This window comes from Bombus affinis, chromosome 6 (assembly GCF_024516045.1).
Source record: "Bombus affinis isolate iyBomAffi1 chromosome 6, iyBomAffi1.2, whole genome shotgun sequence".
Classification (NCBI taxonomy): domain Eukaryota; kingdom Metazoa; phylum Arthropoda; class Insecta; order Hymenoptera; family Apidae; genus Bombus; species Bombus affinis.
In genome coordinates, this window is record NC_066349.1 from 14,018,185 (window position 1) to 14,044,367 (window position 26,183).

Sequence of the window (26,183 nt, forward strand, 5' to 3'; positions counted from 1 at the left end):
ATAATGAGAAAGAACTGTAAGGTAGAATAGTACCGCGAAATATTTTTGTGGCTGCAAATGATTAATCTTCAACATTGAGCCTTTTAATTAATTTTAATTCGATCTTTAATCTGCAAATCATCGTGTACAGTGTTTTGTAACTGCTGGTACAATCGAGAAGAACCTGATTCTACACGAGTACGACATAATTTTGTCTTTCACTTTATACGAAATAAACGTTCCTTTTATGATAATAAAAAAGAAACTTTGTATATTAAAAGCAAAATTTGTCGCGTATAAAGGTCTTGTACCATTCTTCTTCCCATCTTCTACAATTTGCTTGAAATATCTCTTTTCTTGAAATTGAACGCTAGGGACTCGACGCTACACTTAAAGCTACGCTAAATTTATTCCAGTCAAACGACGTAGCTTTCATATTTTCGATTATCTACTACCTCTCCGCGACGTTACTCCGTAAGATATTAAAACGCATTACTAACGGCAAAGTTTTAGAGAAGAATTATCTGTAAAATCGTGTAACAGTATACACGATGTAAATAAGCAATTACAAAGTCGCGGAGATAGAAGTTTTGTTATCCGGTAATTCGATTAGCTGTTAGGAAAGCAGCAAAGCACGTAACAAAGTTTACCCTGCCGCGAACCCACCGACTGTATATATTTGCAATGACAGACTGATCAAAATGCTGCAGGGTCCACCAGGGAAGAAAGGAGAACCCGGCACGTGCACCTGCAATGCAACAGCCCTGATGGCATCCTTTACGATGCCAAAGATGATCCAAGGACCGAAAGGAGAACAAGGAGTGCCGGGGCAAGAGGGGAAACAAGGCCAAATGGGGCTGACGGTATTGACGCTTTGTAAAAACCAAACACACGCTTCGGAATAAAAAAGAAAAGAACGCAAGAAAAATCCAATGATGTTAACCATCGAATAATCGTTATGTTAAATAAAGAATGTCTTTTTATAGACGAACCAAGTAATCCCTTCAAAACCTTCGAACCTGTTAATATTATATAAAAGCATTATTCTTATATTACCCATTATATTAAAGTTAATATAATATTTTACATGGTTTGTTTGAAATTTATTAATATCAGATCGTGAAGGGTTTGTTGAAATTTCTAACGAATTGTGCAGGGTGCAGCTGGACCACCTGGAGAGAGAGGACTGGAAGGACCACAGGGTCCTAAGGGTGACAAAGGAGACGTGGGAATAGCAGGACCGGAAGGTCCTCAAGGACAGAAAGGGGAACCTGGTCGTGATGGAATACCCGGAGAGAAGGGCGCTCAAGGACCTCCAGGACCGCCAGGAAAGGGTGAATTTTCTGGATATGACGTAAGTAGCAAAGTTTGTTTGCAGCTGTACTGATTTTAAATTTGGCTATCTTACGATGAAATGCAAACTCTAACGATACGATCGGTTACATCGTTAGCTTTCTTTTACGCAAATTTTCGTAACCGAATAAAATGATTGAAAAGGTTTGTTCAATACATATTTGATATAATACAATATGGAAGAAGTATTGAAATATTATATATTATCGTTTACATATTTTTGAGTAAATATCTAATATAAGATGTTTGATACTTTTGTACTGAGACTCGAGTAAATATATAATAGTTACTTAACAAATTATATACTTGTATAAAAAAGGATGACATTTTTTCGATACTATAAAGCCAATGGAATTTTTTAAGAAATATGTTATAAAATATTTTCATAACATTTACGATTATATCGATATACCGATAAGCGTCGTATCATATGATATTCGTTTCGTGCTTTCGTTGTCGATTATTTCGTTTGATATAAACTTATTGACAACTGGCTGAAAAGCTCCGAATTTCAATTGAACTAAGCTCTCGGTACCGAAAGTGCCTGACATACTACCTTTAAAGAACATCCCACTTGAGGGTCCACGCTTCCTATCATAAACCCGTTCAATTATCATTCCAATGCGGTCTCCTGGCAGCACGGAAACTGAATTTACATCCCGGTTGAACCTTCCCCAACCATAAACGCGTGCGCGTTTCAGTCCAATATAAACTACCCCGATCTCTCGTATACCATAGAGTGAGAGCGATTCCTAAGCAAACAAGAATATTAAGCACCATGGATGGTATAAACAACGTACAACTTCGTACCATTAATTCCTCTGTCATTCTCGCAAAATATTCGCAAAATATTTGCAAAATACCGACAGAATATGTACTCGCAAACAGGCAACTTGCAAGACAACGCGTTTTAATCCTTAGCTATTCTTTTCAGAAATATTCATAAATATACATAGAAAAGATACATAGTATACATAATACACATCATGCATACCACAATATACCTCACGATATACATTTTGCATAATACATCCTATGTAATATGACTTAATGTTTCTGATGTTTAAAGATATTTACGATAAATTTTTAACGTATCAGTCACAATCTTCGTAAGCTTAATACATCAGGAATATGTATTAATATTAATCTTGGTATGATATTTCCATCGAAGAAGAACCACCAGTCGACAAACATCATTTCCATATCTTCAAATTCCACTTCTAATCGCACAAATAGAATTCAACATATAAAATTAACATACTTCGTTACAAAATCCAAAGGATTATACGTATGCGTCGCGTCGATATATGTCATATGCGTAGGCAGGACAGAGAGGGGCAGTACTTGGCGCTTCATGAATTCCCCGTAACTCTACGAAATTGACGAAAGTCCCTGGATACCTGACCGCTGCCCTGGCTCTGGTCTGTCGCGACATTCTCGGATCGACATACTTACGTTGCACGTTTTTACGGCGTTCGATCGCAACTACTCAAGCTTGTAGACGAGCAAGGATAACGAGAAATTCGTTGAATGGAAATGGAACGCGATATCGGTCCGCAGAGAATAAGTGGCCATGCATGTGATAAAGGTAGAACCTTTTGCATCCACTTCTGCTTCTTTCGTCTTCATTTTTTCGCAATCTTTTCGTACATTTCTCTTTTAACGACCAAGTGGCCCTCAGCTTTCTCCGTAGACAAATAAAACAGCGGAAAATGTTAAGACGTTATCAAAATTTTAAGCCGCGTTCATAATAACGATTCCGATGTTATTTTTTAGTTCCAGACGCGTTTTTCTATACGCATTTCTATCTTATGTATCTTTGTTTCGTTTATTGCCAGGAGAGCTTCTAATCTTCTAGGATTAACGAAACGTTCCGAGTTTCTTTCTATTTCCCGTTTTCCGAACAACCCGATAGTTTTTCATGCAACCTTACAACCGCACAATCCACATTTTTTTCTTTTTAACGATACAAATACTAATCCTCCTTGTGCGAAGATTCGCGACGCAACGAAAAAGAAAAAAAAATAGAGAATTGAAGAAGAAACCGCGCGTGTATCCGTGTGGTAACGTTCTTGGTGGATAGCGTATCAGTGAACGTGCGCCATCGTATGACCTACTTCGGATGCTGGCGTGGAAATTAAATAGGGTGCGAAACGTAGCTGATGCTCCTAGTGAAAAATGAACAACGCATCTCGGTATTCCGCGAGCGGAATATGACGCGCGTATTTGAAACACGTTTCAGTGGAAACAGGCGGTTTTGTTGCTCCGCCACGAAATTTCTGCAAACTTCGTTTATTACCCGGCTTTGTCTTCTTCCTCGTCGTTGGCTGATGCGCGTTATTTATTCTGTCCGTTGATCAAGAGCCTCGCAAGTTTTCACGCGAGAAACCATTTTAATCTGTTAACTAATCGCAACGATTTCCCGTGGAACGAGGATAAAATGAAAATAAAGTTGGAATACGGTGGTTCGTAAAGATATTGCAACACTTACCAAATTAAAACTTTTGCGAATATATTATTGTGCGCTATACCAAACTTTTTAAAAAATCACTTCGATACACCGTGAATAGCGATGTTAAACGTATGAGACAAAACAACGCGATAACGATCTTTTAATTATCAACTGAGACTGAGGTAGCAAAAATTTCGTACAACTTTTTCATCCATTGGAAATCTCTCAGAATTCTTAAATCTATTGGAAAGTCGATGAAACGTGAACGAATGAAATCAGGAAAAAGAAAGCAGCGATAATACACGAGCGAGAAATAATGTTATCTTGGCGAATGTTCGCACATATACAAACAGACGCACACGTACGCGAATCCAGAAAGGAACGAGCTGGTGTAACGACGACGACTCAATGAAATTATTATCGTGATAGCCGCAATCATAGTCGCCGGCGGAAGTGGCACGATTTTCCGTACTTTTCTGTGCTTTTAACGTACTTTGGAACGAACAAAGCTCTTCCGAGCTTCCGACGTTTCAACAATTAGCAGGCGAGGTCAGGCCACTCGTTTCGTTCTCGTGGCGTAACATTTGGAAGTGTGCCACCGGCAAGAATGGAACGAGAAAGAAACAAACTGAACGTAATGAAGTGCATGATTTTTTCGCCAATCCCCAGTCAACCGTTTAAACTGTGTTAAAGCAAACCGTGAAATATAATAACGTTAACGAATCGTTTAATATTGGCTGGTAATTGCGTGTATCTCGTGTCATTCTTTCTTCTATTCGGCGGAAATGAAATTAAAAAGAGATAAAATGAATATTTTCCTCTTATGTACATTCTTCGCTTCGTAGTTTCTTTTCTTTCGAAATCATTGCGCAGTTTCAACTTATAGATTTGTCCATTTTCGTTCCTATGGTATTTGATTAGACTGAAGATTGTTGTGATTCGTTGCGACGAATAATTTCTCTTGTGTTATATTGTATTTGGTATAATTTATACAACTATTTACTTTCTCGAGTAAATTACTGCAAAATATTCGTCTTTCTCCATTTCATTGTCAGCGATGTATTATTTTCTGTTGTTCTTTTTTATTAAAAAAAAAAAATGATAATAAAATAAAATGCGTTACTTAGTTTAATCCATATGAAATTTCTAGAATAATCCATTTATAAAATATATTATAAAATATCATGGAGGATAAAATGAAGATTAAAATCAGATAAACAATCATGTTTGTAGAAATGTAAAATTCATTTAAACGTATATAAGCGTTAAACATATCGATTAACCGCAGCCTCTGTTAATTGTGATGAAAAAATATAGCATTCAACGATTTATAATTAAAATCGGCTTAAATTTTTGCATAAATTCAAACAATTTTGCGCAAACGTAATACACGTGTGTAACCTACGTTGATTTATTACACTAATAATGGAACTATCGCACGTTTTGGTTAATAGGAACAAGGTAAAAATAAGTGCACTGGAAGTAAATTTATCACGACAGCCCTGATAAATTATGCTTACGAAAGTTGAACTGTGCATAATTTCGGCTGCGTCGTATACGGTAGATAATTCTTAAATTTACTGCATCTAATTACACGGATTTTAATAGAATCCTAGGAACTTCGTTCCGCCAGTTCTTTTCGCGTACAAATTCATTTTACTGCAGACACATATTTACGAATAAAAAGCAAGGGACTTTAAGTTCATTTTGCAGAAAATCCGTTCATCAAATGAAAATCTACTGTATAATTTTAAAGAATAAACGATTTCGACTTTTCTTTTTCGAGATGTGACTTTTTGCTTCGTGAAAAAGTTTCACGAAAGAGCGTTGACGCTACAACGACAAGCTAAATTTGTATGTAACATTCACGTCAAGGATTAAAGGGCTCATAACAAAAGAACCTTTGTTCGCGTTTCCTAAAAAACCAACAAATTTACGCTAGTAAACCATAGTTATTGAAAATTGAACATTAATCGTCTACCTTTGTACTGAAATTAAATCGACGAAAAGTGAAATCGATCCACAGGCTCAAATAAATATCTTTGCCGTGCAGTAGGTAATAGAGTTAACGGCCATACAGCGCCAGTGTCAAAGAGGAGTGGAATTTTATCGACGCGAAGTATCTTACGGAGAGAAATAAGATGTCTGTATAATATTTTAAAGTCGTATCGTAACACGTGTAAAACATGTAACGGTATCGCACACAAACATTTTACGGCAAAAACAAGGTGCATCTTGGTCGGAAGATATTCTGGTCGCGCGAGAACTTTCAGAAAGAGATATTGAGATCCTGCAACCTCGCGCTACTTGTACCAGAGTATTCTTACAGCGTCACGCGATGGTAAAAGATTCCGAACGTAAGAAAACCCTATGTGAATAATACTTTTCGTGTGCAGCATTTTGCGTAAGATTTTTCAAAAAGGTGTCACGTATTTTTCCGCGAACACATGTTGCAACATCCTAACGGTAAACTGGAATGTCTATGTGATATCAGAGTGCCAAAGTAAATTTTTAGAAAGAAAGAAAAAAATTAAATAAACACTGCATAGAAAATTGCGACTATCGTAGAGTATATATTTTATATGTCTGGAATTTCTTCGCCAAGAATTGTTTGGAAATTAACCTGTGAGACGGACCATTTCTTGGTCACAACTTAATCGTCAATTCCCGTTAAATCGATTTAGAAGATCCGTCGATGAAAAGAATTTGAAATCCTATTACCAGGCGAAGTTAAATAAATATATGTACATCTTTAATAGTTTCTATATTTGTAATGTTCCTAAATATGATGTAGTATCGTGTATCGTAAATCGTTGCTAAATATATACGTACAATCGATACGAAGTGTTTTGATTCGACACTTTAATGGAATGATTTAACACCTTGTAACTTTCGTAATGGTTTGGCGCTATAAATTTGATAAAATCGTCTTCTAGAAGCGCTAAAAACATTATTCTATATGTGAAATAAAATTGGCGATCAAAAGCTACTTCTGTCATAGAAGAATCTAAGAACTGCAACTTCGTACTTTTCAAATTCCTCACTGTAAAAATATTAGTATATCTTTTATATGATTTTATGATATTATTATTAAAACAACATCGATCTAATAGAGTACGCGTATGATGGATAAAAATTTCCATGATAAAAGATGCTTTCGAAATCGTACAGACCCTCGAGACTTGGCTGAGAGCTTCGTAATGGGATACACCGAGAATTTTATAGCTGACTCGGTGCTGTATAGCACGAAAGTTGTAAATTTATATAAAGGAAATATTAACGGGGGATATCAAATGTTCACTGGAATAAATTTCTTATTGTTCGGAGTTTCTGACAGATAGGTAGTCCGTATTTGATGAACTATTGTCTGTAAACGCTTTAGACAATATCTACCTTATCGCGTTACCCTTCGGTGGAAACAACATCGCCACAACCAAATAAGTTAGTGATTCAAAAGTAACGATAATTCAACGAACCACTTTTTGTATATCGATTATCAATAATAAAAAATGACTGTATAAAAATTCGAAGAGCGCATCAAGGTGAACGAAAAAATTACGAATCAATATAACTTTATGCCACAAATTACCTTGCAGCAAACAAAATTCCAAGAAAAATCTTGGATAAAGCAACTTCAGCTTCAATTCCTTCGATCAAAGAAGGAAAGTATTAAAAATTGTTCGTTGAAACGGAAATTCAGGAGCTCGTTAATTTCGACGAAATCCAACAGATGTACGGTAAAGCGTTTAAATTAATTAAACTACTTTGGCGGTGTGCGTGCTGCTTCGAAACTCGAGGAAAACCGCTCTCTCAGCTGACTTTTCGTCCTTTACGCCGCCATACGGAGAACTTTGCAACCTTGCAAGGACTTCGGGAATCCTCGACAGGCGAAGTATCTCGCTTTGACCTCGAGTGTTATCTTACGTGACCCGGTGCCGGTTCGTGCACCAACGTACAAGCGTCCGATTTCCCCTGAGAATACAGAAACCAATTTCTAGGCTGTGCCGACCAGGTACGGCAGGTGAGTGACTGGTGGGTGGGTTGGTTAGGCGGAGGAACTCGTCGGGAGAAACTACACATCTGCGGGAAAGGCGTTTTGCCCGGTTATACGAATCACTTGACCGACTGCCACGTACTTAGTCGGTTTCGTGGAAGATGAGAAATCTGGATTAGAGACGATGATGTAAAGGGAATGAACGCGCAGATCTTATTCTGACGTTTTGATTTCTTACGTCGGGATCTTTGGAATAGATTTCGTGCACGTACAACACGAAGGACAGAAACGTTGGTAGGGGGGAGGGGGGAATGGGAAAATAAGGATTAGATCTTTTGCGTCGTTGTTAAGTTTGCCCACTATACGCGTAATATGTACTATATCTTGTACGACTGTCTGAGTATTAAAATTGCGTATGTAGCATAAAATTCAATTGTTTGTAACTTGAAAAATCAATCTCAAACACGTTCTTGTACGTAAATTTTTTCTATGTACACAAGTTTAATTATACTGTATTTCGTTACTACGGATTTAATTCTCTTACCATTCTTTAACGTGTCTATCTGCTAACACCAAATTATCGTACTAATTATAGTAATAGTATAATGTTTGGTAGATAAAAATTAAAGCACCAGCGCAACCTGGTATTTTTAGGAATAACGAAAGGATCGTACAACAAGGTTATTAAAATTGTGCAGGAATATGTGGGAAATGATCTTGTAATCTTTTCTTATTAGACTTTGTAATTAGATTATTTTAATACGGTATAATTTTAAAATAATAGCTCTTGGTTATTATTAGTGATTGTATAAGTAACATAAATCGGTGTATGTATTCCTTGTAATCAAAAAAGATTGATTATTACCGATGGTTTTACTTGACTTAGTCGTTCATAATACTCGATCGTTCATAGTAACGTCATCGTGTAGAATGATGCAATTTGACATCATTCATACTAAACCTCACATTGCAACGATGTATTCCGTGTTCCTCGCAGGTTAATTGAGTGTGCCAGCCTGACATTGCGACCAGTGGAATATTTCACGTACTCATTTTCGTGCTTCAGGGGCTGTTACGCTATTCTCAATTTGAATAATTGTATCGCACGAGAGTATGAAAACATATATCGAAACAGATTTATTAGATCACTTGCGTATACGAATTCCAGAAATAAGAAAATACTCGTAAAAAATCAATACGTCTATCATTATTTGTTCTCGTTTCCCTTTTTCTCCCTTTTCTTTTTTTTTTTTTTTTTTTTTTTATGAAATTGTATCCATTAATTTGTCGTTTGTGTTCTTATGGTTCAGAAAAATACATCTTTCTTGCCATCAAAGTAAGAGATAATAATTGACTTCCAATTGAAAAATATGTTATTTAACAGTAACTTCTAGTTGGCTTATAAATAGTAAAAAGATTGATAAAGATACAAATTTTTAAAAAGAAATAACTTTTATACCTAAGTCTTTTGAATTAAATTTTTCGTTCAGTATGTTTCAATCATTATGCTGAATCATTTTTTGATGAGTCATCGTTTAAAAACATAACGTAACGCCTTCGTAAAATAACAATCTCGCTAATAAGGATTGTTTCCAACGAATATATAAATTTTCATTCCACGATAAATCAAGACATAAATCAATTTTTATGGTATTGGTTCGATCGCGTTGTAAATCTCGCTGCTGTTTACCAAAGTGTATCGTTACCAAAAAACCAAGAAATTTAACAAGGGTTGCTTTTGTTACAGTATCCTCGACTATTTTATTATGCTTCTCGTAACTTTTCTCCGACATTAATAATCTGCACGACGACGAATATCACAGAAGAAATGGTAAACCAGCTCTCATTAAAAACAATATCATAATGGAATCGAAACAACAAACGTAAATATTTCACTCTGTCAACTCCATTTTACTGAATTAACCTCAGGACTCTTTGATCATCCGAAATCTACTTTACAATATACTCGATACGAGATAAAAGAGAAGAAAGACGGAATGCAGGATACCTATTGAATACGAACCTCTCGATAGAAAGTCTGAAAGTTCGATACCAGTCGGTAGAAAAGCTTTAAGAAGCTGGCGTGACGTATAAGCAAGCGATCGGTGGCGTTGATAAATAGGCGTTCAGAGGCTTTCGTGCAAAGATAGATGAAAGGAAAAAGAGGGAAAGAAAAGAATATATTTGATTCGTTTGCGGTTTCGGAAACTGAGACTTGTAAACGGTCGAATAAACGCGTGTCTATCGGCTAGAACAATCCGGCACATTCATCGACAAAATTAAACGTACAAAACACGATATCGATCAAAAACTTTTCACTTTCAAAACAGTCTGCACCCTTTTCTCCTCTTTCCTCCTTTTTTCTTCGTTATCCGGACATTCTTTTTCTTCTTTTAGCAGAATTGGAAATTTCGTTCGAGCATCCGCATCGGTTAATTTCTAGCGACACACCAACGACCATTTGAAATGTACCTACGACTTCACCGTTTGATAAATGTCCAGTCCAGGGTGCGGTTGTTATAATCGCCAATGCAAATATTGATTCGCGTAATGTTTGCGTGTTAAAATATTTTTGATGAATGGACGTTAAGAACTCGTTGACCATTCTATCGCGAATATTTGGACCGTTCTATTTACCACTGGACCGCAACAGAATATCCAGTTCGAATATATTGGATTGGTGGCAAAACAATGATATTTGACGGTGATAAAATAAACAGTTTCAAATAGCTTACACGTCACTGGACTCGGTAGATTCAAATTACCAGCCTTTTTTTACGTTTACGAAATCGTTTAAATGAACGACACGTGGGCGTGTTCGTTGGAGTTGAGGAATGCACGTACAACATTTTCTTCGATTACAATTGCACTCGTCTCGTTTTTATTCTAAATTTCAACTGAGACTCGAATACTTCGGATACGAAGTGACGTGAAATCTTACGATCCCTGCTAATCGAAGCATCGTTGTTTAAAATTTTGTCGATTCCAGCGAACGATACACACATTGTTTCAATTTAATCCGATACGTTAGTCACAAATTATTAATTATTCCTAATATGGCATAAGATCCAATTGAACGCACGCGGAATTACAAAATGAAATCCCATCCTTTCGTGGTGACAAGGTACTAGCCCTGATAAGTTCCTTCGATCTTCGATTGAATAATTCGTTTCTATTCGATGTAAGTTAGCGGTAAAAGGATCAGTTACTTGTTCGCAAAGCAAACTGGTCTAATGTCGGTAACGAGAACACCATAATAGTTCAATTGAACATTGGAGACAATTGTTTGAACGATGATTGTTCGTCAACGACCATTAGACGATACAAATGAGCAGGTAGCAAGTCGGGTCGACCGACTGCTTTTAGCTTTACGACCTTATACCGATGATTAAACAGAGAAATTTTGGCTATTATGCGCATGCAGCCCAGTTGGAAACCTCGAGGCATTTATAGGGTGAGTAATAGTTCCATATTTGGAGCAACTTTGGTACGAAAGCTTCTTTCGAGATTGTACCGGTATGCTACAGGCATTCCGTCTTGCGCTCTGCGGTGCGCTGAAATTTATCGCGAAACTTTATGATGAATTTCAAACGACAATTGCATTACCAAAAGCTTCTTCTCTTTGTATTCTAAAATACGTTCTATGTCTCGAGAATACTCTAAACTGTACTTTATAAAAAATTCTAATGGTTAAATGTTTTTAGAATTTATAGAAAGTCCATTATTGAATATTGCAAAATGTCGTAGCATAATAAAATTATTATTAGAAAATGAGCATAATGCGTGTAACGCGATTGACGTAGTTCTTTGTAAGCAAATATATCTTTTACGCCAGAAATCTAATATTTTTATAAAATGTTAATAACTTTATTGCTAGGGTTTCAAAATATCATAGAAAATCCGGAGATATTTACCGACGTCTCTATTTTGTTACGCAGTCGTACGTCACAACCAAATATTTGGTACTTTTTTCAGTGAAAATAAATATTCTCTTAAAGCAGAGTCAAACAAATTCGTCGTCGACGATCCAGTTCGTCTAACGAAAATTAAAACTATCTTATACTCGAACTGTTCAACGAAATTCTCATCGACGCATAAAAAGATAAAAAGCTTTCTGTTAAAATATATTTAAATCATATTTTGTTTTCTAATAAAAATACGTTCAATTGCAATATCTAAGTAAAAAGATAAGGTAACGGTGGGTTGTAATCTGAAAAAATTTGTTCTAAACTTTAGACGGAGGGCATCACCATGAGACCAGGACTGCCAGGACAGAAAGGCGAAGCCGGACTTCCGGGAAGCCCAGGACCGAAAGGAGAGACAGGAATCGCCGGTGCCAAAGGATACAAGGGCGAGCCAGGGCACAAGGGTGCGAAAGGCGATCATGGAAAAGAAGGTCCACGAGGAATTCAAGGATTCAAGGGTGAACCTGGTGCTCCGGGAGCACCGGGGCTTCCTGGCGCACCAGGTGAGAATGGAAGACCAGCAGAGAAAGGTGACAAAGGAGACACAGGACCAGAAGGGAAACCAGGCCCTGCAGGTGCACCTGGACCACCAGGATTGCCTGGATTGAGCGGCTCTGGCGGAGTAAACGTTGGAGAAGCGAGTAAGAACATGCTCATTTTGTGGTTTTTATCAAATGAAATTAAATAATCGACGGATCTGCTCATTCGATTTGAAAGATGAAATCAAATACAAAAGGAAATGTAAATGCACAAATTGAAGATTCGATCAGTTGTCATCGAACGCGTAAGTTGATTGATATATTCTTAGAAGAAAAGATAACGAACGGTGCTGATTCCAATTTGGAAACGATACGATATCTTTACGTTTAGATTAATTAATGTTACCTGAAAAATTGTCTCCCTGAAAGCCACGAATTAATTAGTGTTAAGGGAAAAGGGTGATAAGGGCGAGAGTGGTGCACGAGGATACAAAGGAGATAAGGGCACCAAAGGCGAGAAGGGAGACAAAGGTGATTCTGGACCAGCCGGAATTCCTGGTGTGAATGGTATCCAAGGACCGCAAGGCAACAAAGGCGAGCCAGGGAAGGACGGAGTTCCCGGAGCACCGGGAGTCGTCGGTGCAAAGGGCGAAAAAGGTGAGAGAGGTCCGCCAGGAGCTACAGCTATAGCGAGCTCTGGAGACTACATCACTATCAAAGGTGAAAAAGGAGCAGAAGGCAAGAGAGGTAGAAGAGGGCGTCCTGGACCACCAGGACCGGTCGGCCCACCTGGGAAGACGGGAGCGATGGGAGAAATTGGGTTACCTGGATGGGCGGTATGAGAAAACTCCTTCTATACTTCTTATCTTCTTTTCTTTTTAGTTTTTTATCGATCAAAGCCTCGATTTCCGTTTGATTTCCTCGCCATTAGCAAAATAGAATTTCCTAACGTAATTTTCTTGTCGCTATTTGCATGAATGGCTATGTATTATTTAATCTTGTATGCAGTGTTATGAAAAGCTGTGTTTGTTTCTTGTTCCGAATGAAATTTTTAATTTTGTTGACAGTATATGGGAGAAATAACCATTTATAGCCATTTACTTACGATAAAGGATTGTAATAGAAAATAGATAATTAGGAATGAATTTTTGGAATATACCTTTCACAGATTGTACATTCTATATGTGTAACGATCCTAGAAGCTTCGCGTAGATTCATCGAATGATTTAAACTTGTCCAAACTTGAAGTTAATAAATGCATTTTGAATATACATTAAAGGCTCTCGATTACATGCTATATCTAATCAAAATATGAATAAAAAGAAACGCAAATTCTGATTTGAAAACTTACATGTATCATCATTTGTGTAAGCGAAGATCAATAATAATCGGCAAGCTGAACAGTGGAAACATAGCCAGCAGACTGGACAGAGTTCTAAATTCCACGACATAGCAACTGCCTTTGACGGATTTCACAACTCTGAGGCCGTAGAGTTCTGAGTTTCAAGACACTGGATTAATTGACGACCGACTACCTTAACCTAGTAATAGACAAGTATAAGTCAACGAATCTGCAGGCCTTGTCAGACACGCTCTCGTTCTCTGCATGCTGAATTCTCTGCATACATAATCAAAGTTTAAATTATCGGTTATTGTTTTAAGCTAATAAGAGCTAAAGAATTTAATAATTTTAGTTAGTAGAAATTCCGAAGAAAATTAATATAATACAAGATATTCTCAGTGGTACGATATATAAGATAACACTTAAGCAAAACTCATCTTTACATACTGTGAAAGGATTTTTCTAATTGCTCGTGTTTTAACAAAATTACATGACAATTAACGTATACTCCCTGCTACTGGAAACAATTACGATTATAATTATCCACTTACATATAAAAATGTAGTCTAAAATAAGAATATACTTTTTCCAATGCTATGTTCCAATGCACAGAACTCCATGAAAGTGAGTATTACATAGAACTTACATAATCCTAATAGATAAGATAAGAACAATTTATGCCTTAATTTTAACTGTGTCGGCTTTCAATCATAATTTCGTTGATTAATTACTTTGAATGGCGTTAATAGACTAATTTACCTCTGCTAACTACGTAATAATCCGGTCATAAAATTAGAAATCACACCAATCGACCAAAGTGTATGCTAGATTGAACTGCACGCGAGATTAATTAAAGGTTTAATGAACATAGAATATTCATGAACAGGAAGGTAGAACATGAACGCTATGTATCGGTAACTACTTCTAACAGGGTCGTCCTGGAACTCCCGGACTTCCTGGACCTGTTGGACCAGTGGGGCCCAAGGGAGAAAAAGGAGAACCCGGTACACCGAGCCCTTACGGAGTCTCTGTCGGCGTAAGTACGATTCACCGATTCTCATTAAAATCGAAATACCCGTAAGCAATTCCCTCTGAAATCAATGGGATCCGTGTTACAGAGAAATTAGGCGAATTAGGAGAAACATAGTACGCCACAGAAAATAGTTTTAAATACATATACGTACAGAAAATAAATTTGAATCTCCGACTAATAATTTTCTGAATATTAAATATTGGACTATCAAATATTTGGAATATTATTTGTATTTTGAAATATACACGTTGTTCCTTTCTATCTTACGTTTAATAAAAATTCTATGCACCGAGGAAATCTACATAATAGATGAGAAAAAATTAGAAAATTTTTCCAATGAATTCGGCAGAGTGGCTAACGTCATCTTTCGCGCTTTAAGAATTATTCTGGCTAAGTTGATGCGAGGGAAAAATCGGTAGGTAAACACAAAGTGTTAAAGAGCTTGCAGCGCGGAACAAATAAAGATAATGGATGCATTTTTTATCCTGTCTCGTAGCGGGGGAAAGGTCGAAGTGGAGATATACACACGGTGATTTATAACTCTCGCCATAAAGTTTTCGAAATTGTCAAAGAGAAGTCATTTTGGCTAAAAAAAAAAAAAAAAAAAAAATGTCACGGGAAAACAAAATTTATAGTTACTCGCGATTGAAGTACACTTTTGTGTACACCCCAGAACTTAAAAAGATAGAACATTGAAAATATTATCCTCAAACTTACACGACGAGTATAACGGGAAAGATATAACATCAAAGAAAATAAAACTATACAATGAAAAACCATTACTTCCTACAAACTTCCTCCCCGTCTAAAATATATTTTTTTCTCTTTTTTGTCCGATTCGATTCGATTCTTTCCAGAGCTGTTTAATCACTGTTACGACACGAAACTCTCGTACGAGTTGTGCCACGAACGAGTAGTCTCGAACATTTTTTAGTCGGAACGACCACTTCGTGAAGCTCGCGAAACTAGTAACAGTGCTCGTAGATCACCATGTACACTCGCAAGTCTCATTGAACGAGCCATAGAACGTGTAGAGTGACGGAAATTAATGCAAGTGTGCGCTTGACGCCCCGTTCCTTCTCTTTTTATTCTATTTTTTTCCCCCTCCTAGTATCCCTCTCACATCTACTCTGCTTGTTCTTTTTCATCTTTGTCGACTAGCGAAGCCACGACTCGATTTATTCGGCGTCCCAAACAGAAATTCGTCGAAATTTCGTCGTCGCAGTTGACAAGCGACGAACACGAAACGAATGCGCGTGGCAGGCTTTAATTCACTACACTTTGGTTTAAAAGCCGAGCCAACGTAAGGCAAATTCGCTGCTTTTATTGCGCTTTCGAACGGCCTCGCACCCACCAAGGCACGTTCTGTGATTTATTCCGACATCCACTTAGCGAAACTGGCTCAAGTATCTTCTCTCCAGGATTATATATCTAAACATTGCTTTGCAGAAATTAGTTTGCATATACGAGTAACATAATTAGAACTTAAATCAGAGAATCGTGATATTATACGTTAGCTTCTCAACCAGTAGTGCACGTATTCACTGCATATAAATAATTTTGTGTAATATACGCTATAAAAATTGTTTCATTCGGAAGTTTATTTTCAATGTTAATTCGTACGATCGCCTCGATTCTTAGTATATAATTGTAATTCGTATAATATTCGTGTAAATCAATTTCATATCTGTCTGTCTAAATGACGTTCAGATCAAAGGCGATAAGGGAGACGATGGTTTCCCTGGAATTCCTGGACAACCTGGAAGAGACGGTCAAAGAGGACCTCCAGGGCCACCCGGACCACCTGGGCCACCGTCTCAAGGAAACTATATTCCAGTTCCGGGTCCCCCGGGGCCTCCTGGGCCACCAGGACCACCTGGACTATCTTTGATTGGACAGAAAGGAGAACCAGGAATTGGTAGAAGTCACATCTTTGGCGAAAGAGACTATTACGGAGTTAGACAGGGTAAGAAAGATTCATTGATCATATATAACATAATTTAAGTATCATATGCAAAAAATATTTGACCACCTCTACTTAAAAGTATGTCATCGATTAAAAATTTCGGATTATATACTTATAATTTTGTCGCTAAGTCGAATTTAAAGCTGCAAATATCAATTTCCCTCGTTTCTGTAGATTTTTCACAAGAGAATTGCTTAAAGTATCGAAATTCCAAGCTGAATTTTCTCCAAATTCTTGAATTTTGTAGAACACATGGTGATTATAAGCTTCTGGTGTCCCTGTATATTTTACTCAGATTAGCAAATATAAGAAAGATATTGGAAATATATGAAAAAATATTAAATTTGCAGTTCCAAAGAATATAAAAGATTTTAAACACAATATGTTCTTTGGCACGCTGCAAGGACCTAGAACTAGTCTAGACGAATTGAAGGCTCTGCGAGAACTAAAGCAACTGAAGGAACTTAAAGAACATTTAGGTAACGCACTAAATGTAAAATATCGTAAAACGACGTTTCTAAAAGACATTAATTTTCTTGGTATATTCTAAATTAGAAGAACTGTACAGTAAAGTTTAATGCGTCTTTAAAAACACATCCTAATTACCTATAAAACTTTTATAAGGTGCTGCAACCACCGCAACTAGAGGTCCCTTAGAAAGTACCACGAAGATCGTACCAGGAGCTGTGACTTTCCAAAATACCGAAGCTATGACCAAAGTAATTTTTTCAATATCGTCAAAACATGATTTTGAACAATATACGTATAAATACTCTAATTATTATAACTTTTAATGCTTCTAACTACTACATATTTAGATGTCTGCCGTGAGCCCAGTTGGAACATTAGCTTATATCATTGACGAACAAGCTCTGCTCGTTAGAGTGAACAATGGCTGGCAATACATCGCAGTTAGTATAAAAATTTTCCTATTTATTCTATCTTTACTCTCTACTTGTAATATTCATTCGTGTAAATTCTAACAATGTACAGAAGAAAATCCATTAAGATAAAGCATTTAACTAAAAAGTTTCATCGGTGTTACAAAATATTTTATCAAACGCAACTTTTTCCTTTTATTAACGATAATTATTGTATATCAGCTAAGAATGTAAATCTTTAATCTTACCTATTTAGCAAACTATATGGCTTCGATTTAATTCAAAATATTTATGCCGTGTTCTGTAGTTGGGTTCGCTTCTACCAATAACTACACCAGCACCACCAACCACGTCACCGCCTCCGGTGAATCCACCTTTCGAGGCTTCCAACCTGATCAACCAGATACCCGTAAAAGCAGACGGAATAGGGGTGAGTTACTATCTTAATCCTGTTGAGTGTAAAACGTTATCGATAAGAGGTGGACTAATGCATTACTTAATTACAATTGAATTTTCTTCCTGCTTCCAAAGTGGTATCCACGGATGGTAAGATATTGGCATGATTAATCTTTCGACGTTATCGTCATCTTATACGTTCCCTCTTTCAGTTTTTATAATTTTCGCAAGAACGCTTCGTTCCATTTCATTTTCGTGAAGTATGAAGAAGAGAAACGAATTTTCATTACCTACCGAACGAATCATTCTTAATTCTTTTTGCACTAAAATCTTTTAGCATATCACAAAGAAGATTGGCAGCAAAGTATATCGAAAATTTAGAGAAAGATTTATCTCTTCGTCAATTGTACGCATTAACGTGCCTAAGATCTAGAAATCAACTTAATACACGTAGGAATTCAAGTATCTATTTGGAAGCTGGACCTAAGAGAACTGCATATACTGAAACTACAATTTACAGACTGCAGCATGATCGTAATGTGGAAGGATGAATGATTATAGGGCTTTTCATAAACCAAGTCCCCCTCTATGGCCCCCTGGGAACTGGAATTACAATATATATATATTATTATACAGAAAAACTGCAATTTTCAGAAAAATGATTCTTTGATTAGCAAAGTGCTATATATTGGAAAAATATATACCAAAACCTTTCTTTGACATATACTATACTACTTTGAAGTATCGTTTATTTCAATATTCGAAGCTCTCCAAAAAGCAGGAGGTGTTTTTATATTTTAAGAAACGATGAAAGTCTATTAAAGTCTGTGCTAAGATATAAATAAATAATAATTCCACTTCTATTCTTATTTACTAACATCGCTCTTCGTACAATCATTCTCCTTGTGGAAAAAAATTCTTGTTAAAATGGTATTTTCAATTCTTTCTACGTCCAATCTCCGCTTGCCTAAATATTTTCCATTGCTAGCAATAAACTCCAATTCATACAAGGACGTCGCATTGATATCACAATTTCCAGTTACGAATGGCTGCTTTGAACGAGCCATTTACGGGAGACATGCACGGTGTACGTGGAGCTGACTACGCTTGTTATCGACAAGCGAAGCGAGCTGGTTTGAGGGGTACGTTCCGAGCATTCCTCAGCTCCAGAGTTCAAAATGTTGACAGCATCGTGAGACTCGGGGACCGTGATCTTCCTATCGTTAACATAAAGGTGACAAGCAATATATAGATTCTGAACGATTTATTTATGAAAGTATCTCAGCCAAGTTTCCAAGCAATTTTCCATAAGCGCGTCGCGCATGTTACAAAACATTTGTTTCCGATCCCCTAGGGCGATGTACTTTTCAACTCGTGGAAAGAGATGTTCAACGGAAACGGGGCCTACTTCTCGCAAAATCCAAGGATTTACAGTTTCAATGGCAAAAATATCCTCACCGACTTTGCGTGGTAACTATCTTGTTTATTTATCTTTCTGTCCTATAATAAAATAAAGTTTTATATTTCTGGTAATCCATATGTACACGTAATTATAAAAACGCAAAACGAGGCATGACTTTTTGACACATTTATCAACTTTTCAAACAATAATACATTCTGGTAGTCAGCTCTAGCTAAACTTACAATACGGCGGAATCAATGTTCTAAAGAATGTTCTATAAAAACCTTTTTCGCGAGGTCTGCTACAACTTCGTCATTTAATTAAATACATTTCTTTTATTTCGATATAATTATAGATACGCTTGTAAGAATTATCTAGTACAATGTAAAATTTTGTAGAAAAAAAAAGTTGAAATATAAATCAAAGGGAAATTAAAGACTAGAGCTAAGATAGAGCGAAACTTATCATCGTCTGATATTTCAGGCCAGAAAAGGTGGCATGGCACGGATCGCACAAATTAGGAGACCGGGCAATGGACACGTATTGCGACGCCTGGCATTCAAGTAGTTCGGATCGTTACGGATTAGGATCACCGTTAACTGGGGGACGCCTCTTGGAGCAAGTTCGTTATTCCTGCGACAACAAGTTTGCGCTGCTCTGTATAGAAGTAACCAGCGAGACCACAAGAAGGAGGAGAAGCGTCGAAGTTTCGGAGGATGAGGACGAAATGTCGGAGAACGATTATAAGGAGTACTTGGATTCTCTGTTGGAAAACTAACCCTTCTACCGTTCCCCTTCTCATCTCTTCTATCCCATTTTTCTCTCTGTCTTTTAACATACGTAAACTACACAGCAACAACAACATCGTTGTATAGATAGAAACCGAGATGAGTCGATCGCGTATCGTTCCTGTTTGATGAACTGTATAATGAAAAGCAATAGAAAAAGAAAAGGAAAGAAAACATAAGAAAAAAAAAGAAAAATGTTCAAACAGAAGAATACGATGAATACACAATAAAAACAGAGTAATCATCTCGTTTCTAATCAGCGTGAAATCTATCTGTAATTCGAAAGGTTATAGCCCTAATCGCGAGTCATTAGCCAACGCTTTATACCGAGTTTCCGTTCTCTCTTTAAGAAATAAGACTGATCGTCTAGACATCGTTCATCAGTGTTTCATATCGATTACTCGCCTGTACTCTTAATCCGTCATCGTTATCGAGCGTCGGAAAAACGCGACATCACCGGTTTCTTCGACGCGCGTCAACCAACTCGACGCTATTAGAAGTTCCCTACGTCACGATAAACGTCCAGTACTTAGAACGCTGCTACGAGAGGAGATTCTTTAAAGCGTGGTCAAAGGTGTTCACCATTCGAGTCATAATTTACTGTTTAAGGGATTAAAGAACGAAACAAAAAGAATAAAAACGGAAAAAAAAAATGCAGAAAAAACAGAACGTAAACTAACAACTGCCCTACGACCTAATAAAAATGTCGGAATTCATATTCGCAATCGAATTACATTTACACTTTAGCCAATACATATGAGTGTGTATGTTAGATATAAGAAACGAATCGATTAAAAAAAAAAAAAACAAATAAATAAAGGATTCCGTATAAGATGATTGAGTTTCTTGCATCCGGAATCCAGATTTATGCTCTGTGTACAATTCGCGGCAGACGCGTTTGGTGCGATAGTAAATTGCATGATTGTACAGTAAGGATGTAAGTACTTATACTTACGGTGCTACAGGCCCATAAATGTAACAGTATGTATATGCGATGAAAGGATTATTTAGAAATTGGATTAACAATCGCAAACAGTTGTGGAATATGCTTCTAAAACTATTTCGACGTATATGTAGCAATATTTTATAACTTACGTATAGTTCTCGTTGGAAAAGAAACACGTTGTATACACCATTCCGCGAGCTGTCGCTGTCTTAATCGTCATTGGCCTCTGCTTCTACATCGAGCATAAATCGAGTCTAAGTCAGTGTCTATAATTCGAAGATACGATATATTACTAACGTTAAACTAATTTATTACGATTAAGTAGAGAGAACGTCGGTCTATACCTTTAGGTTGTCAGCATGCTTGTTGGCGAATCGATTTCACTCCAGAAAAATAAGAAACAATGAAAATTCTCCCGATGCCGTAATGTAGGTCTTGACGTACCGATGTAAAACCAACTATCCTTCGATATAGTTTGCACCGACGACCGTTTTAGTTCGAAATTTTGTATTATTTGTACACTTTATTATTGTCTTTCTAAATAAAGAACGGAAAGTGCATCTAACGGATTCTTGAATCAAATTCGATCTATCGATATCATGTAATGTTACGATACTCGAAAATCGATTAATCTAATATTCGCGCTCAGTTCAAATTGGAGAGATAATTTCTTATTGAAACATGTGTGATTTATTTAAAAAAAAAACATATGTATAGAATATTTAAATTTTAGCGTATGCAGAAACATAACTATTTCACTACGTGAAACTGTTTTGAAGACTACCTATTTACTTCGTCCCATTTTGTCAAACATTATCTATCTAAATGTTGTTAATAGTTGCTGAGACGATGATACCATAAAAGTAAGTACAATATTTATGTATTTTTTAATTAATGCCTTAGTTATTTTTAATTAATACTGACTATTGTTGTTGGAATATAAGATATATAATTTACTATTGAGATTACGATTAAGATTTATAGAAAACACATCGTTGCAAAAATTGTAAAAGTTTAATTCATATAGTATCATACATTTTTTAAGATTATCTCTTTCACGAGGTAATTAGGATTTTAAAACAGCTAGCGCTTCCGTGAATTTTAAACCTTCTAAAATATATGCTAAATTTTCCATCGAAGCATCTACATCTTCTTCCGCCCAAATTTCCAACATATTTTTACATTGCTCATACGGCGTTGGTTTCCCTTGAAAAAATGTAATCTAGAAAAAGATATAGATTGTAATTAGCGAGCTGTGATTTTTTAAGCTTCTACGTTATAAAATTTGTTTCTACCTCTTCACTCGTGTAGCCAAACTTGGTTGCTAACTTTTTCCAATCGTTTTTCAGAATTTCTGATAATTTCGCCACCATGTCAGGCGTCACTTTCGTTAATTTTCGTCCTTTCGTATCCGTATTTTCGGCTTCAACTTGTTCACTCTCTTGCTTGAGAACATCTTCGTTAAATTCTTGATCGTTCGCTTCTGGAGGTGGAGTCTCCTCTGTTTCTAATTTTATATCCGACTGTGTCTGCTTCAAGAGTCAAAAACAATTCACTTTTAAATCTACACGATAAATTCACTTTGAAGATCTAACATAGATTAATGAAACAAAAATGTTACACTCACTGGCCGATCTTTAGCGATTTTTTTAATCATTGTTTCGAGATATTCAGGTAATTTATTAATAGGATAATTCCCATGGACAAAAAAATGAGGACTACGTCTAGCTAATAATCTCAATGCTCGCCAGCCAAAATTCCCATCATTTACTTTTCTGTAACAAATAAACAAAAATAATATAATTAAAAATAATATAATAACAACACAGAAATATATAAAATAAAAGATTTACTTGTATTCATCTTCTACCATTGCATTAGGATCTAATTGCATGATAGCTTCTTCAAAATATGTCTCTAAAGATGGAAGGAAGTCTCTTTCTTTAGATTTACATGCTTCAAGATTATTGGGACATAAGTTCCATAATTTCGTGAGTTCTGGGCTGCAAAGCAATTAAATTCATTTGTATATAATATATTTTCTAATAAGAGAAAGAAATAGTTTTTTCTATGGTTTCTTACTTTCCCATATGATATTTTCCTACTGCTTGAGCGTCTCTAATGACATCTCCAATTTTACGCCTTGGTCTCTTTGGCTTTTTTGATTCCTCTATGTCGGCACTAGAATCTGGAGTTGGTCTTTTAAATGGTGGGCATCCTTCATTTTTCCAAGCATTCCAGTGCTCTTCGCGTTTCAATATATTTTTAACAGTTTCTGCAAATGTTGGACCATCGGGAGGTGTTTCTGTCAGTAAGGCATATACTTGCTCTGTGGTTCCTTTTACCCATTCTACTTGGTCAGGTTTTAGTTCATGTGTTTCACTTAAAAAATACAAAATTTATTGAGACCTTGAAATATAAATAACCTGAAACACTATTTAAGGAAAGCAGACCTTGTCTCATAGCCACTGGCAAGGAAGCTTTGGAAAACAAACATCGTTTTATAGCTTTCAAAGTCATTTTACTAATAATTCATTAAAAATGTGCAATTCTAACAAGAGGAATTGTGAATTCGATTGTAATAAAGTACAAATGTATATAAAGATATATACAAATTATAGATACTTACGCTTTAAATTTAACAGTGCTATTAAGATATTGGAAAAGAATGAGAAATTGCAGCAATACATATCGTCTGAAATTTGAATCAGATAATTGTAGCTCCAACAATTTTTGATTTGTTAAATATTTTGCGAAGTAAGGGGTTTCCTTATGAGATCCCTCCATGGAAGATTCAACTTTAACACATGTTGAAGGATAATTACGTTGTTCTTCCAATTTAAAAGATGAAAATGCTGACAGTACACTTGAAGCATGCTAAACAAATAAAATATTTATGACAAAAGAGTATAAAAATACAAAAAGTTATAAGAATACAATAATTTAATCTTACTGTTGAAAATATCTTCCAGTGCATTTTTAGGTATAACTGATTGGGATTTCTGAAAAAATCTTGGAGTGCCCAAAATTTTCTATATAAATTATAATCAATTGGTACTTTAGTGTCTGATTTATCATCATCCTTAGTTATTTGTTCCAAATCGTCTCCCTCTGATTTTTCAGAGCCAAATTCTGTATGGTTCTCCAAATTAAATTCACTAACAATATTAAGACCAGACCTCTCAGAAAAAGGAAAAAACTTAGCCAGAAATAAAAGAATTCTTCCACAAAATACAGTTTGTTGTGATCTCGATAACCTTCTAAGTAAGTCATTGCACATCCTTAACAAATTGTTTTTACAAGCACTAAAGAATAAATCTTCCTTCCACACAACCACATTGTTCTCAACAAAAGTAAACAACTGTTCGCATCTGTCGAGTGTCATAGAATCAAATATATCACCAAGTAGCATCACTGGCATACTTGCAGTTGCTAAGTCTTTTCTGCATAATTCAATGCAGAATGTAATATAGGTCTCAAGTAGAGGCACATTACTTGATACGTTTTCAGATAATATTACAAGAAGAGTATCCCTTAATGCTTGATCAATTGCAGCTTTTCTATCACTATCATTTGTACATCGTTCGACACATTTCTTTTGAAATATTTGTATATCTGACAGCTTAAAACATTGTTGCAAATAATCCTAGAAAGACAGAAAATCATTTAAAATCATAAATCATATAACCTCGAAAGTATTATCAATTTTTATAATTCTTACACTATATTCTTTTCTTAAAACTTCGAACATGGCCATTGTACAAAACAAATTTTTATAATTATATTCTTTTATCTTAAAATATGAACAATTTCTTTCTACTACATATCAAGTATCTTATAAACTATTAAGATCTATGCTTATACCACGATCGTACAAGCAAATCTCAGCGTCGACACTTGCTAGGGGATACTGTCCGAAAATTGAGTTGTGTAAAATTTGTATGTAATCTATCTAACAAGACAAGGCAGTGAACGTAAACAAAATTTTATTACTGTAGCTACAATGATTGACTGCTGACATATCGCTTGGACGAGGTTAGTCAATGATTATATCCCATAGTAGAGGACGTCACGATTATACGACGACCTGTATTTCTTCAATCCGCCACTACGGGCGCTGCTGCAGAGATGTCAAAACAATATTTGTTTATGTTTTATTGTTAATTTTTGTATTTCGAACATTTTTTTAGTATTACCTATCAGCAAGTTCGACACAATGTTGGAATGAAGTTTATTAGGAAAGAAAAATTTTGTTACCTTATTCTAATGTCAGTTAATGTAAAAATATCTGTATTTTATATTTTTTAATCCTTTATGACGGAACACTTACAAACAAAACTCGATCAAGTCGATCAAAGAAATTGACTGGAAGAGAAGGGAAAGTTATCATTCGCGAATTAAAAAAAAATCCTACTACATCCGCTCCTTAACTCGCAAGTATGGTAGCTAATATATTTCATAAAGAAGTTCACTCGCAATTATGTCGATGAATCTTACGAAACAATGATCTTTATGGCAGAGTATCGCGAAAAGAGCCATACATATGTTAATACTGTAAATCATAAAAAAAGATTGACTTTTGCAAAAACCTATATTAATAAAGATAATTCTTTTTTGGATAAAGTCGTCTTTTCGGATGAGTCAAACATTTTTGGCTCAGATGGTCAAAATTATGCGTGGAGAAAACCAAATACGAAATTGAAAATTCGACATTTACATCAAACAGTGAAACAATGAATCACTAGATCACTTAATTATTTCACTATTAAAACAAAGAAGAAAGAGCAAAACCATAGACTTCTATAAACCTGTGAATAAAACGTGATTTTTTAATATCTTAAGAAATATAATGCATTATCTAATTACTTCATGTTTATGTTATTTTTATTTAACATTTAAATATCAATCCTTTCAAAAATTATAATGAACATTTATATAATAGTTAACGCATATTAGATTCCTATTTTATACCAACATAATGTAAAAAGGTAACATCGGAAATTCTGTAATAATAAATTAAAAATTACTCTCTTTAAATATTTGATCTTTTGAATCTTTTAAATAATTTTGCCTTATATAACTATTTAATTCAATTCTTCAGATTTTCATCCTTTCCATTAATTAAACATAGCAGTTTCATAAACTCTAACTTAAAGAAAATATTATTAATATACATATTATTAAAAGAAAGAATTAGGAAGATTCAT

General features: G+C 35.6%; 2 protein-coding genes across 11 annotated transcripts in view; one reads left to right on the top strand and one right to left on the bottom strand.

Moving 5' to 3' along the window:
* Nucleotides 1-21,541, top strand: part of LOC126917452 (collagen alpha-1(XVIII) chain) — a 343,182-nt gene extending 321,641 nt beyond the window's left edge. For 3 of the 7 annotated variants that reach the window (XM_050724316.1, XM_050724321.1, XM_050724322.1), the window contains 16 exons: nucleotides 690-842; nucleotides 1,136-1,333; nucleotides 11,203-11,232; nucleotides 12,015-12,384; nucleotides 12,667-13,058; nucleotides 14,177-14,188; nucleotides 14,496-14,600; nucleotides 16,308-16,563; nucleotides 16,914-17,042; nucleotides 17,188-17,282; nucleotides 17,382-17,474; nucleotides 17,752-17,874; nucleotides 17,976-17,990; nucleotides 18,880-19,074; nucleotides 19,195-19,310; nucleotides 19,726-21,541. In XM_050724316.1, coding sequence (XP_050580273.1) covers nucleotides 690-842; nucleotides 1,136-1,333; nucleotides 11,203-11,232; nucleotides 12,015-12,384; nucleotides 12,667-13,058; nucleotides 14,177-14,188; nucleotides 14,496-14,600; nucleotides 16,308-16,563; nucleotides 16,914-17,042; nucleotides 17,188-17,282; nucleotides 17,382-17,474; nucleotides 17,752-17,874; nucleotides 17,976-17,990; nucleotides 18,880-19,074; nucleotides 19,195-19,310; nucleotides 19,726-20,020 — 2,577 coding nt within the window. In that variant the 3' untranslated portion in view covers nucleotides 20,021-21,541. The remainder of the gene's footprint in view (nucleotides 1-689; nucleotides 843-1,135; nucleotides 1,334-11,202; nucleotides 11,233-12,014; nucleotides 12,385-12,666; nucleotides 13,059-14,176; nucleotides 14,189-14,495; nucleotides 14,601-16,307; nucleotides 16,564-16,913; nucleotides 17,043-17,187; nucleotides 17,283-17,381; nucleotides 17,475-17,751; nucleotides 17,875-17,975; nucleotides 17,991-18,879; nucleotides 19,075-19,194; nucleotides 19,311-19,725) is intronic. The other 4 variants (XM_050724320.1, XM_050724318.1, XM_050724319.1 and 1 more) reach the window with 4 other exon arrangements.
* Nucleotides 21,542-21,971: 430 nt separating this feature from the next.
* Nucleotides 21,972-25,047, bottom strand: LOC126917458 (THO complex subunit 1). Of its 4 annotated transcripts, XM_050724342.1 has the most exons (9): nucleotides 24,698-25,043; nucleotides 23,930-24,622; nucleotides 23,606-23,853; nucleotides 23,430-23,456; nucleotides 23,059-23,358; nucleotides 22,830-22,979; nucleotides 22,604-22,751; nucleotides 22,272-22,508; nucleotides 21,972-22,198 (listed from the first exon to the last, which is right to left on the bottom strand). In XM_050724342.1, exons 1-9 carry the CDS (start codon nucleotides 24,731-24,733, stop codon nucleotides 22,043-22,045), a joined length of 1,995 nt encoding a protein of 664 aa, XP_050580299.1. In that variant the 5' UTR covers nucleotides 24,734-25,043; the 3' UTR covers nucleotides 21,972-22,042. The 4 variants fall into 4 exon arrangements, with proteins under 4 accessions (XP_050580299.1, XP_050580300.1, XP_050580302.1 ...); XM_050724343.1 differs by lacking the exon at nucleotides 23,430-23,456 and having other exon boundaries at nucleotides 22,272-22,505; nucleotides 24,698-25,044; XM_050724345.1 differs by lacking the exon at nucleotides 21,972-22,198 and having other exon boundaries at nucleotides 22,438-22,531; nucleotides 24,698-25,047.
* Nucleotides 25,048-26,183: the final 1,136 nt, after the last annotated feature.